The sequence below is a fragment of the Gopherus flavomarginatus genome, chromosome 4 (genome assembly GCF_025201925.1).
Source record: "Gopherus flavomarginatus isolate rGopFla2 chromosome 4, rGopFla2.mat.asm, whole genome shotgun sequence".
NCBI classification, from domain to species: domain Eukaryota; kingdom Metazoa; phylum Chordata; order Testudines; family Testudinidae; genus Gopherus; species Gopherus flavomarginatus.
This window is the reverse complement of record NC_066620.1, coordinates 151,995,462-152,010,701: the sequence shown is the minus strand read 5'-3', so window position 1 is coordinate 152,010,701 and position 15,240 is coordinate 151,995,462. Positions and strand designations below refer to the sequence as shown.

At 52.6% G+C, this 15,240-nt stretch overlaps 1 protein-coding gene across 1 annotated transcript in view; it reads right to left on the bottom strand.

Annotated features, from left to right (window-relative positions):
- SNAP91 (synaptosome associated protein 91) overlaps window positions 1-15,240 on the bottom strand; it is a 174,233-nt gene that overhangs the window by 117,999 nt on the left and 40,994 nt on the right. Inside the window, exon 4 of the mRNA XM_050950204.1 lies at window positions 6,539-6,614. Coding sequence (XP_050806161.1) covers window positions 6,539-6,614 — 76 coding nt within the window. The remainder of the gene's footprint in view (window positions 1-6,538; window positions 6,615-15,240) is intronic.

Below are 15,240 nucleotides of genomic sequence, written 5' to 3'. Positions count from 1 at the left end.
TTCTGCTGACTGCAATTTATTGACTGCAAATGACAGTGGAGGAAAGACATCCAGCTAGCAACTAAGATACCTCTTGCCATTCTAACCAACCCATACCCTTCCCTTTCTGAATTCCTGCACTGGATACTGAATATTTCTCCTGACACTATTACCATTTTCAAAATTAAGAACATTCAAGGGAACATTTGTGTCCACCAAATTGTTCACGTAGATGAAAGATATCCACCTTCAAGAACTTGCACCATCACTCTTGCCTCACATGCACACCGTGTTTGATTCTTTGAATTCCGCTGCACACACCACCTCCTCCAGGAACTAGAAGCAGGGTCCATAAAATTAAATAGCAAAGTTTTCAGCAAAAACATCCAGAAGTATTTTTGTCATGTCCTGGCACGACCGGCTTTAGGCACCAGCAAGCACGTGCTTGGGGCAGCACAATTCCAGGAGCAGTATTTTGTTTTGCTTGGGGCAGCATGAAACCTAGAGTTGGCCCTGTGTCCTGGCCACGAGTCTGAGCCATGGTACACAGAAAGGTTAGTTTTTACAGCTATGGAAACCACATCACCCCCTTCCCAAAAGCAAGTGCTGTGTGCATGCCAACTAAAAATCACTTAGGCATCCAACACAGTGTTCATACCCAAGTACAAATTCTCACATGCAGAATTCAAAATAAAAAGGAAGGGTCTTTACTCTCAATATGGCAGAGATGAGACAAGACTGCATGTGTAGGATAGTTCAGTTAAAGGAGTAACATTAAAATAGTAACAATCAGGGGAAAAATTCTAACATTATGCTCAGTTATTCTGTTGTCTAGGCCTTTTCTCTGGGTTTTCCTGTTCTCCTCTGGCAGGAGAATATCCTCTGCACTGGGTAGATGTCTGCACTTTGGACTTTGTCCTTTTAACTCTTTAGGCTGGACCTCCTGCAGATCTGGTTCCAGCCTGGAGGGGAGAAACTTGGGAGTCTACTGTAGTCCCTGGGCCAATGCTACTCTCTTTGGTCCAAATCTTGTGTCCCAAAACCTACTGTAAATAATAATGCCAACTTCAAGGCCTATATTCATAAAAGTTTGATTTCTTCTAAAGAACTGGCTTAATATAAATTACTGTTAAGAATGTGGGAGATAGGTATTCTCTAGATTGTGTGCACCTCTATTACTGTGATGCTGTCTGCTACATAGGGGCAGAGGATTACCTCAGTCCGATACGATTTTGCTGCCCAGCCGGAAGGCAAACAATGGATTAACTCAGTCACTAATACTTAAAACAAGTGTCAATTTCTTTGAGGCCTACTTCCACCCATGTGCATCAAGACTCTGGTCGGAAGTGGAAGGTCCCAGCTTTGAGGCCTCAGGGACATTTCAGGTGGAGAAATGAAAGAGCTTGAGAGGGGGTCAGAAGGAGTCAGTGACTGCTCAAGATATGCTGCCCCTTCACTCTTGGATGTGGGGGAAAGTTAGATCTACCTAAGCAGTTAGGTAAAACATGCAAATTAGGATTGCCAACTGTCTAATCACACAAACCCAAATACCATTTCCATGCCTTACACCTCCTGAGGCCCTGCCCTTTTTCTAACGCCCTCTCTCCCTCTGTTGTTTGCTCTTCCCCCACCCTCACCAGGCTGGGGCAAGGGGTTGGGGAGTGGGAGGGGATACAGGCTATGGGCTGGGGGTTTGGAGTGTGGGAGGGGACTCTGGGCTGAGCCTGGGACAGTGGTTGGGGTGCAGAGTTCAGGCTCCAGGAGAGGGCTCAGGGCTGGAACAACAGATTGGGGTGTGGGAGAGGGTGCTGGCTCCAGCCAGGTGGCACTTACCTCAGGCAGCTCTGTCTGCAGTGCAGTGGGGCTAAGTCCCCTGCCTGCCCTGCATGCTCCCAGAAGTGGCTGGTACATCCTTGCTGCCTGGAGCGGGGGCGGGAAGCAGGGGGCAGGTGTGTCTGCATGCTGCCAACAGCGCGAGTGCTGACTCTACAGCTCCCATTGGCCGGGAACTGTGGCCAATGGCTCTGCAGGGGCAGAGCCTGCCTTAGTCCTGCTGTGTTGCTGACCGGGAGCCACCCGAGGAAAGCAGGGACAAGGGGCTCCGTGCACTGCCCGCTCCACATGCTGCTCCTAGAAGCAGCCAGCACATCCCTGCGGCCCCTGAAGGGAGGGGGTAGGGGACAGGGGGCTCCCCACACTGCCCCTGCCTGCAGGTATCGCTCCGATAGGCTGCAGTTCCTGGCCAGTGGGAGCTGTGGAGTCAGTGCTCAGGGACATGCCGGTCGCTTCCGGGAGTGAAGCGGCGTGGGGCCAGGGCAGGCAAGGAGACTACTGGACATTTGGCAGCCTAAAATCTCCCAGTTTGGCTTCCATAGCCTACAGGAGATAGAGCCTGATTCTGGGAGACTTTTAGCGAAACTGGGAAGGTTGGCAACCCTAATGCAAATAGGCTTTGTTGTTGTTGTAACCCCTTCTCTCTGTTCATTGTGTTTGTTTAAGGAAAGGATGGATTCATAGAAACTATTCTGAGACACAGCAATTACTTACTGATCACAAGTCCCAAAGAAGTCTATAGTCTGGCCCAGTGAAGTCATGGCATGGTGGGACCAGGAGGAAAAAAAGAAAAAAAAAAGAAAAGAAAAAGAAAAGCAAGAGAAACAGACAGACACGACTCCTTCACTGGCATGTGGGCAGCCATCAACTCTGGACAGATCTCTGCCAGTACAAAAAGGTCTCACTGGTACATATCAGTGAAGCACATAACAGCAGAGGTTGCTCTTAACTGAGATGGATTTTGCAAGTATTTGATACTGCGCTACTGTAACACTTTGAAGTATCAGAGGGGTAGCTGTGTTAGTCTATAAGGTGCCACAGGACTCTTTGTACAGATCCAGACTAACAGACTTTTGGAGCATGAGCTTTCGTGGGCGAATACCCACTTCGTCAGACGCATGTAGTGGAAATTTCCAGGGGCAGGTATATATAGGTTGATGGATTTCCACTCCATACGGCTAAATGCAGTGCCTTGCATGGTGTCAAGTATCAGGGGGTAGCCGTGTTAGTCTGGATCTGTACAAAGAGTCCATCAACCTATATATACCTGCCCCTGGAAATTTCCACTACATACATCTGACTAAATGGGTATTCGCCCACGAAAGCTCATGCTCCAAAACGTCTGTTAGTCTATAAGGTGCCACAGGACTCTTTGTACTTTGAAGTATAGGGTTCTACTCTAATATGGTATATTATTTTTCTCTACTAGATTGAAGTAAAAACTGGCAGTCTAACATTAGAACAAGGCTAGTATAAGTCAGAGGACTGGCCTCACTGGAAATGGAAGATTGTATAAAACTGTCAAGAGCATCAGTTGCAAAATGGGGAGGGGCATGCAAAGAATCATTACTCCAGACTGCTCATCCTATATATGTAAGTGGTGCCTCAAGCCTATCCAGAGACATGCTTGCAAAGGACAGCCAGGCAAAGAGAGGGCTTTGGTTGCTCCTCAGTTTTGATTTTCTAATTTTCATTTGGTGAAAAGTGTAGATTAAGAGTTACAGCTCAACAACTAAAGATTCTATCCTCGCTAAGCATGCTCCAGCCTCTGTTCTTAGTGCTGACCAGGCTGTCCATGTACCATCCCCACAGAGTGACTTAGGATACCGTTCTCCAAGGCTAGATATAGGAGCTGGACTTTCCCTGAAACTGATGCCCCAAGCTGAGCACCAGAACTGAGAGCTAGTAGCCTCTATGGTGCTTACCTCTGTGCTATCAATGACCACCACCCCCTTGTGATACCACTGTCTATGCAGCCCCAAACTGCCCTGGCCTTCTTCTGTTGCTAAATCTTCATGCTTATCAGGTATAATTAGCATCCCTCACCACCATAAATCTTTCCACATTTCCCTTTAAAGTACAGAATCTAGGTTTTGGATTTTCTCCAAGGTGAACATTTGTTTTCTGCTTGTATTTCCATCTTCAGTAGTATTTACCTCTCCTTCCAATGAAATATCAACTGCCAGTTTCATCAGTGATCTTGAAGTAGCAGGTTTAAGATCTTTCCATCACCACAGTATTCCCTGGACAGCTCCCCAAACTTTATAGAATACTATATGATTATGGTATATTTACCACAGTACTTCCCAGGATGGATGATTATGGTGTATTTACCACAATACACAGTTTATAAATGTTAAAGTTTAAGATAAGGAGGACAAGAATAGGGGTGGGGAGAAGGGGGGAGCAGAATGTGTCAACATAGAAAGCAGAATTACTCCAAACCAGGCATCAGCAGGAATTCAAACACATGGAGCTCAACCATTTAAATATATGTTCTTCTCTAGTTTTATTCCTTGCCCTGTGTGTGAATCTATAACAAAAATGCAAAACACAATTTTTTTTCTTCTTTATGAGGTGCTCTTTTTGCTAACAGCTGAAACATCTTTTTGACACTAGCAACCACTCCAGCATTTGTGTTTCCTGCACACACTCCTAAAGCCATTCATATAATTCTTTATAATTCCTGCTATTAAGAGAGGGAATTTATTCCACCCACAGAGAACTTTTAGCTTAAAAATAGCAACACATTAAGCAAGCCCCACTATAAAGTTCAGCAATCCATGTAGAATTACAGTTCAACCACTTTCTCAAGCCAACTTGCCATCTCCTCCCCCACACCTGATCGATCCCTCTGTCCTCCTCAACTTCCTCTTGCCCACCTTCCTTGATGTGTAGCAATAAAAACAAAGGGCTATTCTGAAAGGTACAGATCATCTCCCACAGTATTCCACAAGAAGTGATGGAGTCCTCCTCATTAGGAGCATTTAAGACTGAATGAGAAAAGACACGTTAGGGAACAATTTCTCATTTACAGTACTTCCCAGGATGGATGATGGTAATATTTTATCCATCCTGGGAAGTACTGTAAATGAGAAATTGTTCCCTAACGTGTCTTTTCTCATTCAGTCTTAAATGCTCCTAATGAGGAGGACTCCATCACTTCTTGTGGAATACTGTGGGAGATATGATATTCTTAAAGATCAACTAGGAAAGTACAATTTAGATGGGGCTACTGTAAGGTGGGTGCGTAACTGGCTGGATAACCATACTCAGAGAGTAGTTATTAATGGCTCCCAATCCTGCTGGAAAGGTATAACAAGTGGGGTTCCGCAGGGGTCTGTTTTGGGACCGGCTCTGTTCAATATCTTCATCAACGATTTAGATGTTGGCATAGAAAGTACGCTTGTTAAGTTTGCGGACGATACCAAACTGGGAGGGATTGCAACTGCTTTGGATGACAGGGTCAAAATTCAAAATGATCTGGACAAATTGGAGAAATGGTCTGAGGTAAACAGGATGAAGTTCAATAAAGATAAATGCAAAGTGCTCCACTTAGGAAGGAACAATCAGTTTCACACATACAGAATGGGAAGAGACTGTCTAGGAAGGAGTATGGCAGAAAGAGATCTAGGGGTCATAGTGGACCACAAGCTTAATATGAGTCAACAGTGTGATACTGTTGCAAAAAAAGCAAACGTGATTCTGGGATGCATTAACAAGTGTGTTGTAAACAAGACACGAGAAGTCATTCTTCCACTCTACTCTGTGCTGGTTAGGCCTCAACTGGAGTATTGTGTCCAGTTCTGGGCACCACATTTCAAGAAAGATGTGGAGAAATTGGAGAAGGTCCAGAGAAGGGCAACAAGAATGATTAAAGGTCTTGAGAACATGACCTATGAAGGAAGGCTGAAACAATTGGATCTGTTTAGTTTGAAAAAGAGAAGACTGAGAGGGGACATGATAGTAGTTTTCAGGTATCTAAAAGGGTGTCATCAGGAGGAGGGAGAAAACTTGTTCACCTTAGCCTCCAATGACAGAACAAGAAGCAATGGGCTTAAACTGCAGCAAGGGAGATTTAGGTTGGACATTAGGAAAAAGTTCCTAACTGTCAGGGTAGTTAAACACTGGAATAGATTGCCTAGGGAAGTTGTGGAATCTCCATCTCTGGAGATATTTAAGAGTAGATTAGATAAATGTCTCTTAGGGATGGTCTAGACAGTATTTGGTCCTGCCATGAGTGCAGGGGACTGGACTCGATGACCTCTCGAGGTCCTTTCCAGTCCTAGAGTCTATGAGATGATCTGTACCTTTCAGAATAGGGTTAATATATATAAAAGCCAGTTGCCACTTTCATCTCTAACTTCCATTACATCCAGTCATAATAAAGAGATAGATTAATAGGACAAGATACCCTGCCTTATTCCCATTTGAAAGGTTCTGTTTTGAATCATAAGCTATGAGAGCTTCAATTATTCCCCCTTCCCTCTCATCTCACTTAACCTTATGGCTTCATTACATTTACAAAAAGTGTTGCAACTGCAAAACAAATGTAAGTTTGTCAAATGAAATCTATTTTAGAATGGATTCTCCCCATTTTGGCTTCACATGCTCCCTAATTCATAACTTTCAATGGGTCTCTACTAATATAGATTAGCAAGGCCTAAGACATATTAGCAGTATTTTATTGCTAAAGTTTAATACAGACAGAAGAACCCATTCTTACCATGTGATCCACTTTTGTCCAAAAAATTGCTGAGATTGAATAGCGTGTTTCTAGATGCCAAGTACTGAATAAATCTCTGCAAGACACAAAAATGAAAGTCAATTTCCTCTCCCTTACCTCTTCATTCCAGTTCAGATTTGCAAGCAGGCAGAAATTAGAGATGATCATATGTACATATAAAGGGAAGATTCAGCTCATCTCCTGCTAATGGACTGAGCCACTCTGACTCAAGTGGATATAGATGGTATGACAGACCCACAGGAGTCTGGTCCTATTGGTATCCAGGAGGTGGGTGGGCAAAACCCGCCCACTTCTAAAGGACCTCCCCCCAGCCTAAGGGGAGGATCCACAGGTCTGTGATACCAAATAATTCCATGGGACAACTAATGAAAAACAGGATCTGGAGTGAGGTCATAGGGCTAAACGAAGGGAACCTGATGGGGACACCGAGCAGAGAACTCCGGACAGCATCCACTGCTCCTCGAAGGTGTCAAGGGAGCCAGAGGAACTCTGCCCGGATGTATGAATGGATGGAGAAGCAGAAATAGGTCCCACAGTCGCAGGAAATCCCGTCGGCCAACCTCCTCTCCCTGGTTTTGTAGATGGCTAGTTTGGCCAGGGCCAAAAGGAGGTTGATAAAGAGATCCCGCGACTTTGTGGGGCCATGGATGGGGAGTGCATAGATAAACAGGTGAGGGGAAAAGTGCAACCAAAAACGCAAGAAGAGAGTCAAGAGGAGCCGGAACAGGGGCTGCAACCTGGCGCACTCTAAATAAATGTGCACCAGGGTCTCCTTCACGCCATAAAAAAGGGCAGGTGTTGGGGACAGGGGTGAACCACGCCAAGTACACGCCCATGCTCACGGTCCCGTGTAGGAGCCACCAACTGACATCCCCGGCGGGCCTCGGGACCAGGGCAGAGTATAAGCTGGCCCACCGGGGCTTCTCACCCTCGAGAGGTGGCAGGAGGTCCCGCCATTTGGTATCGGGGCAAGATGCGAGGGTGAGGTAGTGAAGAGTGTGGAGCACGAGCATGTATAGATGTTTCTGTGGCGCAGTCTGGAACAGAACTGACTGCAGATCGTGCAGCCGGCTCGCAGTGAAAGGGCGGGGGGGCCGATTGGGTCCACGGGGAAGGGGCCTGATAAAGAATCTCCACGAGGCCAGGGATGGAGGCTGGGCGGGATGTGCCCTCTCACAGGACACGGTTGAGGTAGGCCCGAGCAGTGGGCTGTAAAGCGACCTTCACCTCCTGAAGTATGCGCCGGGGAGTACGAGGGCTGGAGAGCCCCATGCACTGAGCGAGCGTCAGGGGATCCAGCCAGTCTCCCCGGTCATAGTCCAGGAGGTCTCCGAACCTGGTGACTTCTGCGAAGACCAGCCTCCGGCGCATCGCGGGGGACTCTGCCACCTGCACACGAAGCTGGGGATTGTGTAGAAGGGGCTCCGTGAGATCAACCCCCACAGTGGCCGCCACGGACCTGGTCGTTGAAAAGAACTTCCAGGCCCGGAGGAGGTCTTGGTAGATGACTGGCAGCCTGGAGAGGTCTCGCGGAAGACCTCTCGGATGGAGGAAAAAGAGCTGCCAGTCGTATCGGAGCCCTCGAAAGCGGCAGAGGAAGGCGTGCGCCAATACACTCCACGCCGGACTACCTGCACCATATGAGCCTCTGCAGGGCCTGGAGGCGGAAGACATGAACCCGAGTGCATAGGCACTTCAGGCCCTGCCCCTCCTCCTCCAGGGGCAGGTGGAGGACCAATGCAAAGACCCAGTGCATTCCTGGCCAAAAGAACTCCAGAATCGCCGTCCGGAGGTCGGCCAGGAAATCTGGGGCCAGGACCAGGGTGTTGAGCCGGTACCAGAGCATGGACAGGACCAGTTGATTAAGCACCAGCGCCCTCCCTCGAAAGGGAGAGGCACTGGAGTAGTCCTGTCCATTTCCGGAGCCACTCCGTCACCCTGCCCTCCAAACCGTGCCAATTCTCCGGCGGAGACAGATGCGTGGCAGAAAGGTAAACGCCGAGATAGAGCAGTGGACTCGCGCTCCACCGGATGGCCCAAAGCATGGGTGGGGGAGAGCTCACCTGCCACCCGTCCCCAACCACCAGGCCAGAGCTCTTGCCCCAGTTGACCCGAGCGGAGAAGGCCGCCGAGTACAGAGCCTGGCAAGCCTCCACCCGCGCCAAGTCGCCCGGGTCCTGGACCATGAGGACCACATCATCAGCGTACACTGACAGGACTAGCTGCAGCTCCAGCTCCCGAAGCACCAACCCTGTCAACCTCCTGCAGAGGAGATAGAGGAAGGGCTCGATCGCCAGAGCGTACAGCTGGCCCGAGAGGGGGCACCCTTGCCATACTCCCCGCCCAAAGCTGACCAGCTCGGTCAGGGTCCAGTTGAGCCTGACCAGACACTCTGCAGAAGTGTACAGCACCTGGAGAAAACCCACAAACTGAGGTCCGAAGCCGAATGCTCGCAGAGTGCTCAGGAGATACCCGTGATCCACTCTGTCGAACACCTTCTCCTGCTCCAGGGAGAAGAGGGTGAACGACAGACCATCCCTACACCCTAATTCCAGAAGGTCCCGGACCAGATGCAAGTTATCAAAGATCGTGCGGCCCGGGACGGTGTAGGTCTGGTCAGGATGGACCACGTTCGCCAGCACGGACCCTAGCCGCATTGAGATGGCCTTTGCAATGATTTTGTAGTCCGTGCAGAGGAGCGAGATGGGATGCCAATTCTGTAAGTCGCGGAGGTCACCCCTCTTCGGCAATAAGGCGAGCACGGCTCGCCTGCACAAGAGAGGGAGGACCCCGCTCTGCAAAGACTCGGCCCAGATGGTGACCAGGTCTGGGCCGAGTATGTCCCAGAACACGCAGTAGAACTCCACGGTCAGCCCGTCCATGCCCGGAGATTTATTGGTGGGCATGCGACAGAGAGCTTCCGAGAACTCGACCAGAGTGAGGCAGCTCTAGCCGGTCCTGGTCGCCCGTGCTGACCATCAGGAGTCCGTCCCATAGCGCTCTGCAAGCACTAGGCTTGGTCGGATCCGGGGAGAAAAAAGAAAGAGTCGCGTAGAAGGCCCTGGCCCTCTCGCACATCTCCGCCGGATCCATGAGGGGGGGGTGCCATCCTCTGCCAGGAGGCAGGCAACGTGCTTCTTGGCCCCCTTCCTTTTCTCCAGGGTGTAGGATCGCGGCTCCCGCTTCTTCATCTCCCGAAGGAGATGGATGAGGGATCGAACAAAGGCACCCTGGGCTCGACGGTCTTCGAGGGTCCGGAGCTCCTCCCGCTTCTCCCGGCACGCTCCGCAGAGGGATGGATCCTCGGGGCTGGCAGCCAGATGCCTCTCCAGCTCCAAGACCTCCCGTTCCAACTGCCCTATCACCGCATCCCTCCGTCGGCTGGTGCCCCGGGTGTAGCCACAGCAGAAGAGCCGGGCACGCACCTTCCCCAGATCCCACCACTGTCGCGCTGAGGGAAAGGCGCGCCTCTGCCCTCGCCAGGCCAGCCAGAATTCCCGGAAGGACGCCACAAAGCCCGCATCCTCCAGTAAACTATTATTAAAAGTGCCAATAGGCCAGCCCCGGCCTCTCCGCACAGAGAGAGGCCGTCACAGTGGCAAGGTGGTGATCCGAAAAGGGAGCCGGCCGAATGCTGGAGAAGTGGGACCGTGAAAGGTGGAAATGGGACAGGTAAATGCGGTCCAGCCGGGAGTGGCGCGACCGACGGACCTCCACCCGGACGAAGGTGAATGTCAAGACGTCGTCCGGGTGGTGGTCGCACCAGACATCCACCAGGGAGTGGCATTCGACTATCTCCTGGAGGACGTCTGCGGCGGCCAGGCACTGCTCGGTCCCCGAGCGGTCCCGTTCCTCGAGGGTGGTATTAAAATCCTCTCCCAGGACCAGGCACTCACGCGGATCCAGGGAGCCGAGGAAGGTGGACGCCTGCTGATAAAAACACAACCTCTCCGGGCCCGATGTCGGGGCGTCAACGTTGACGAGATTAACCACAAGCCCCTCCATGCGGACTCGGAGGTGCAGCAGGCGGGCTGGCACAGCCTCGGTGACCCCCCAGCACCTCGGGCCGTGGGAGAACAGGGTCGCCACTCCAGCTGCGCAAACTGAGAAGTGGCTAAAGTAGGCCCCGTTCCCCCACTCCAGCCGTCAGCTAGCTTCAGCAGCCGGAACCGTATGGGTCTCCTGCAGGAAAACCACTGAGTATCCCCGCTCCCTGAGGAAGGAGAGCACCTGGCTCCTGTGGAGACCCATCCTACAGCCCCGGGTGTTTAAAGTGGCAAAGATGATCGGCGCCATGAGGAGGGCTGGGGCTGATCCTCGCTGGCAGACAAGCCCACGGCCTCTGGCAGGCCGCGCAGCAATCCGTGACCTACCCAGTAGGTGAGTAAAGAGTCACGGAAGATGCGGACCCGCCGGTAGGCCGAGGCAGCCTGCTTCCCAGTCCTCTTACCCTCCCCCATCAGGGCCCTCATGGCCCAGAGGACCTGATGGAAATCCCCCCCCCCACCGCCATAGCGCAAGCTGGACTTTGTTATGGGAGCCACGGACGTCCTCAAGGAACTCCCGCAGCTCCTCCCTCAGCGCATGGGGGGGTGGGGTCACTGATCGATGATTGTCCCCTACTGGGGCCCCCAATCACAGCCCCGTGGCCCACCGAGGCGGGCAGGCAGGGGGCAGACCCCCAATGTGGCATCCGAAGGGCCGATGTCACGTGACCTGCCCCGCTTCCCGGTTCAACAAGGGGTGGCAGAAGGAGAACAGCAGCCCCTGGTAGGTCAGGGCAAGAAAAAACTAGTGAAGCCACTCCCTGGGGGGTATTCCCAGGGGCAGTACTGGCATCACAGGAGGTGGGGGGGGGGACAAGGACAGGGCTAACAGGAGTAGGGCGGGTATCAGGGAGAGAATCGGGGAAGGGGGTAGAGGCAGGATCCTGAGCCTCTACAGATGAGCCGCTGGACGGTGGCTCCTCCTGGCCAGGCTCAGAGATCTAGGAAGTAGGAAGGGGACCCCCAACGATGCCGGGCTTCGTCACTATGGCACGTGCGGCAGCCTCGGCATCCAGAGATAGATGTTCAATGGGGTCCCTGCCTAGGAAGGAAGGCGGGCCCTCCACACTCAAGAGGGACACCCCCTGGGAACCGGGTCTTGGCAGCGGGGCACTGGCCGTCGCCCCAATGGGCTCGGCGGCCGTCAACAGGGTGCCACCCGCAGCCGGGTTGATGGAAGAATCCAGGGAACCCTCAGAGGTGGGAGCAGAAGCAGCGGTCAGGGGAAGGGATCTCGGGGACAGGGGTACTGTGGTGAGGCCGCCCAGATCGAGACCCGCTAGCAGAGGGTCGTCCTCCCCCTGCGTGACTGGGGTCAGACCCAGGGCCTCGATTTCCTCGTAGATGGAAGGGAGATCTCCATCCACCACCCCAGGGCCCTCCCCGCCAGCACTCGAGGCGATACCCACCGCGGCGCTCGCAAAGGCATCGAGTGGGAAGGGGACGAGAGCGGCTCCCTCGGGGGCTTCCATAGGAAGGGACCCTGGAGGAGGGGCAGCGTTACCAGCCGGTGCTGCTACGATGTCCCCAGCCGGCACCACAGAACGGGAGTCATCAGGGGGCAAGGCGGAAGGCTCATCATCGGTGCCCACCTTCCTGCTCTTCCGGGGAGCCTCCGAATCTGAAGGATGTAACGAGGCTCGAGCCTTCCGCTTGCCCCGTTTCTCCTGCACTAAAGACCAGCCCTCCATGGCATCATCTGGGGGCTGGCTAACAGGGGTCGGGTTGGGGGGCAAGGGCAATGGCTCAGGGAGGCAGTGGTGGGACAGCAGAAGCGAGGGAGGATTCCCCCTGGGACAAGCCCTCTCCCACATCCGGCTGTATCTCCGCCGCACCCTCCTCCACAGTGGTGGACCGAGAGGGAGGAGGAGGGACAGCTCTGGGTGCCGGGCAGCCAGGGATACCGGTGATGACAGGGCTGGCGCCTTGCCGGGGCTCAGGGGTCCCAGACACTCCTCCATGCTGGGCCAAGGAGCAGTCCCTCCAGACATGTCCCATCGCCTGGCAGAGGTAGCACCAGACCTTCCCAGTTGAATAATGCACCCGGTAGTGGGCTCCCTGGTAGGGGACCAGAAAGGACTCTTCGAGCGCCTCTCCGCCACGAGCCGCCGGTGGCAGTTGAAGCTGCACTTGTCAGCAGAATGAGAGAATGTGACGGAGGGCAGGGTCCTTGCAGCCCAAGGGGAGAGGGCTAATGACAGATGGGGCGCCCCAGGGTAGAAAGGGCAGGCAGCAAGGCAGCATTGGGCAGGAAGGGAAGGATGGAGGTCAGGATTAAGCGAACCCCCAGGTCTTTCAACGGCTCCAGGGGGATGAACACGTCCCCCACCGCCAGGCCCGTCTCTACCGCCTCCTGGGCGGCGGCCTCTGATGCCAGGAAGACGACCACCTTCCTGTACATTTTGGAGGCCGCCACGATGGCCGTGGGCCCCACCACCCTCGCCAACACCTGCACGTAGGTCTCCATGTGGGGCAAGGCGGGCACCAGGAGGCAACGGACGCCATGCTTCCTGGTCAGAGTGGGAAAGGGGTCCCAGCCGCTGTAGATGGTAGCGGAAGCGGTAGTTGGAAGAGCGGTGGCAGGCGGAGGGGCTGCCGCCATCTGGGCGTAGGCCCTGGGGGCCGGGGGAGGGACACCTGCAGAGCTGGTGGACGGAATAGCGGGGAGGGGTGCCGCAGCCGGTAGTGGGGCCGCAGCAGCGGGGGCAGTCTCCGCCATGGAGGGCCTGGCCTTTCTAGCGGGACCCTTACCCTTCTTCCCAGCCCACCCCTTCCCACTGGCTGGGGGGGCTCCCCCCCAAACCCGAAGGGGTGAGGGACATGGCAGCAGCGGAAGTCTCCCCAATACTTGCCACCGCCAGTGCCCCAGCAGGGGCAGTGGTAGGTGGATCGGCAGCTGTAGGTGGAGGCTGTAGGTGGAGTAACAGCAGTAACTGAGGTGGGGGGGGAAACCACTAGCCAGCCAGGAAACAGATAGCAGAGAGAGGGGTGGGTGGTGGTGTCTAGCCCACCCAGGGGAGCAGCAGGAGCAGGAACAGCAGCAGCAGCGAGGGCCCAGTGCCCAGCAGGAACAGCAGCAGCTGCCGCCCTCTCCCTCCTTCCTCTACAGCAGAGCGGTCGAAGGGAGAGCCTCTACTGGCCCTAGGAGAAGCAGGCTTCTACTCCCTGAGGGACCAGAGCAGGGGCTGCACTAGAGTAATCAAGAACCTGCTAGAACCAATTAAGGCAGACAGGCTGATTAGAACACCTGCAGCCAATCAAGGCAGGCTTATCAGGGCACCTGGGTTTAAAAAGGAGCTCACTCCAGTCAGGTGAGGGAGAGCAAGAGGAGAGGAAGCGCGTGTGAACAGCTGGGAGCAAGAGGGCAAGGAGCTGAAAATGAGAGGGTGTGCTGCTGGAGGACTAAGGAGTACAAGCGTTATCAGACACCAGGAGGTAGATCCTGTGGCGAGGATAAAAGAAGAAGGTGTTTGGAGGAGGCAATGGGGAAGTAGCCCAGGGAGTTGTAGCTGGCATGCAGCTGTTACAGGAGATACTATAGACAGCTGCAATCCACAGGGCCCTGGGCTGGAACCTGGAGTAGAGGGCGGGCCCGGGTTCCCCCCAAACCTCCCAACTCCTGATCAGACACAAGAGGAGTTGACCCAGACTGTGGGGAAGATCACTGAGGTGAGCAAAATCTGCCAATAAGCGCAGGACCCACTAAGGTAGAGGAGGAACTTTGTTACAACGGTCAAAGCCACAAAGTCGGATCCAGATTAGAACGTCCTCAAAACTTGGGAACATGGAGGGAGTTAGAACCTATGTATTTGGCTTGATTGTTTTCCTTCATAGTTTTAATAGCACCCATAAAATGAAACTTAGACTACTGTCCCGCCCTTCCTCTAACTGGTGGACATAAAAAGGTAGAAGACAGTTAAGGAGCAACAAGATCTATTAGTTTGCAAGTAGGTAGAACAGAGAATAATGCTATTAAACTGATTATTTGTATTACAGTAGCACCTGGGAGTCCCGGCTGAGATCAGGGTCCTATTGTATTAGGCATTGCATATATACAGAGCGCTTCATTTACAGAACGACAGCAAAAATGGGAAAGCACATTAGTAACCAATAGGGTGACCAGATGTCCCGATTTTTGGGTCTCATATAGGGTCCTATTACCCCCTTACCCCATCCTGATTTTTCACACTTGCTGTCTGGTCGCCCTAGTAACCAATTACAAAAATTTGGCGCGACAGACAAATGGATTTGGACTAGGAATTGTGATGCAGCTACATAGAGACAAGTGCATGGCACATGCACGTGCGCACACACAGCGGCAGGCTAGAGAAGAATTATTTCTTTCCACATGCAAAGTACAATTGTAAAGAGGCTCTATGAAGTTTTATATTTAAAGAGCCACTAATAGAGAGAAACTATCTAAAGTTAATGCAGATGAGGATTAGGAAAATATGATCAGAGATGCTATTAAATTTGCATACAGTTGAGAAAGGATAATCAATTGTATAGCAGACATTCACTAGGACAATGGTCTAAAGAGTTCTGGCTATATAATGAATAAAAATGAAATGGGTAACACTGTGTTATTATAAAATTCAAGTTTTTAGGCAAAACAGAACACATTAACAGATGTCA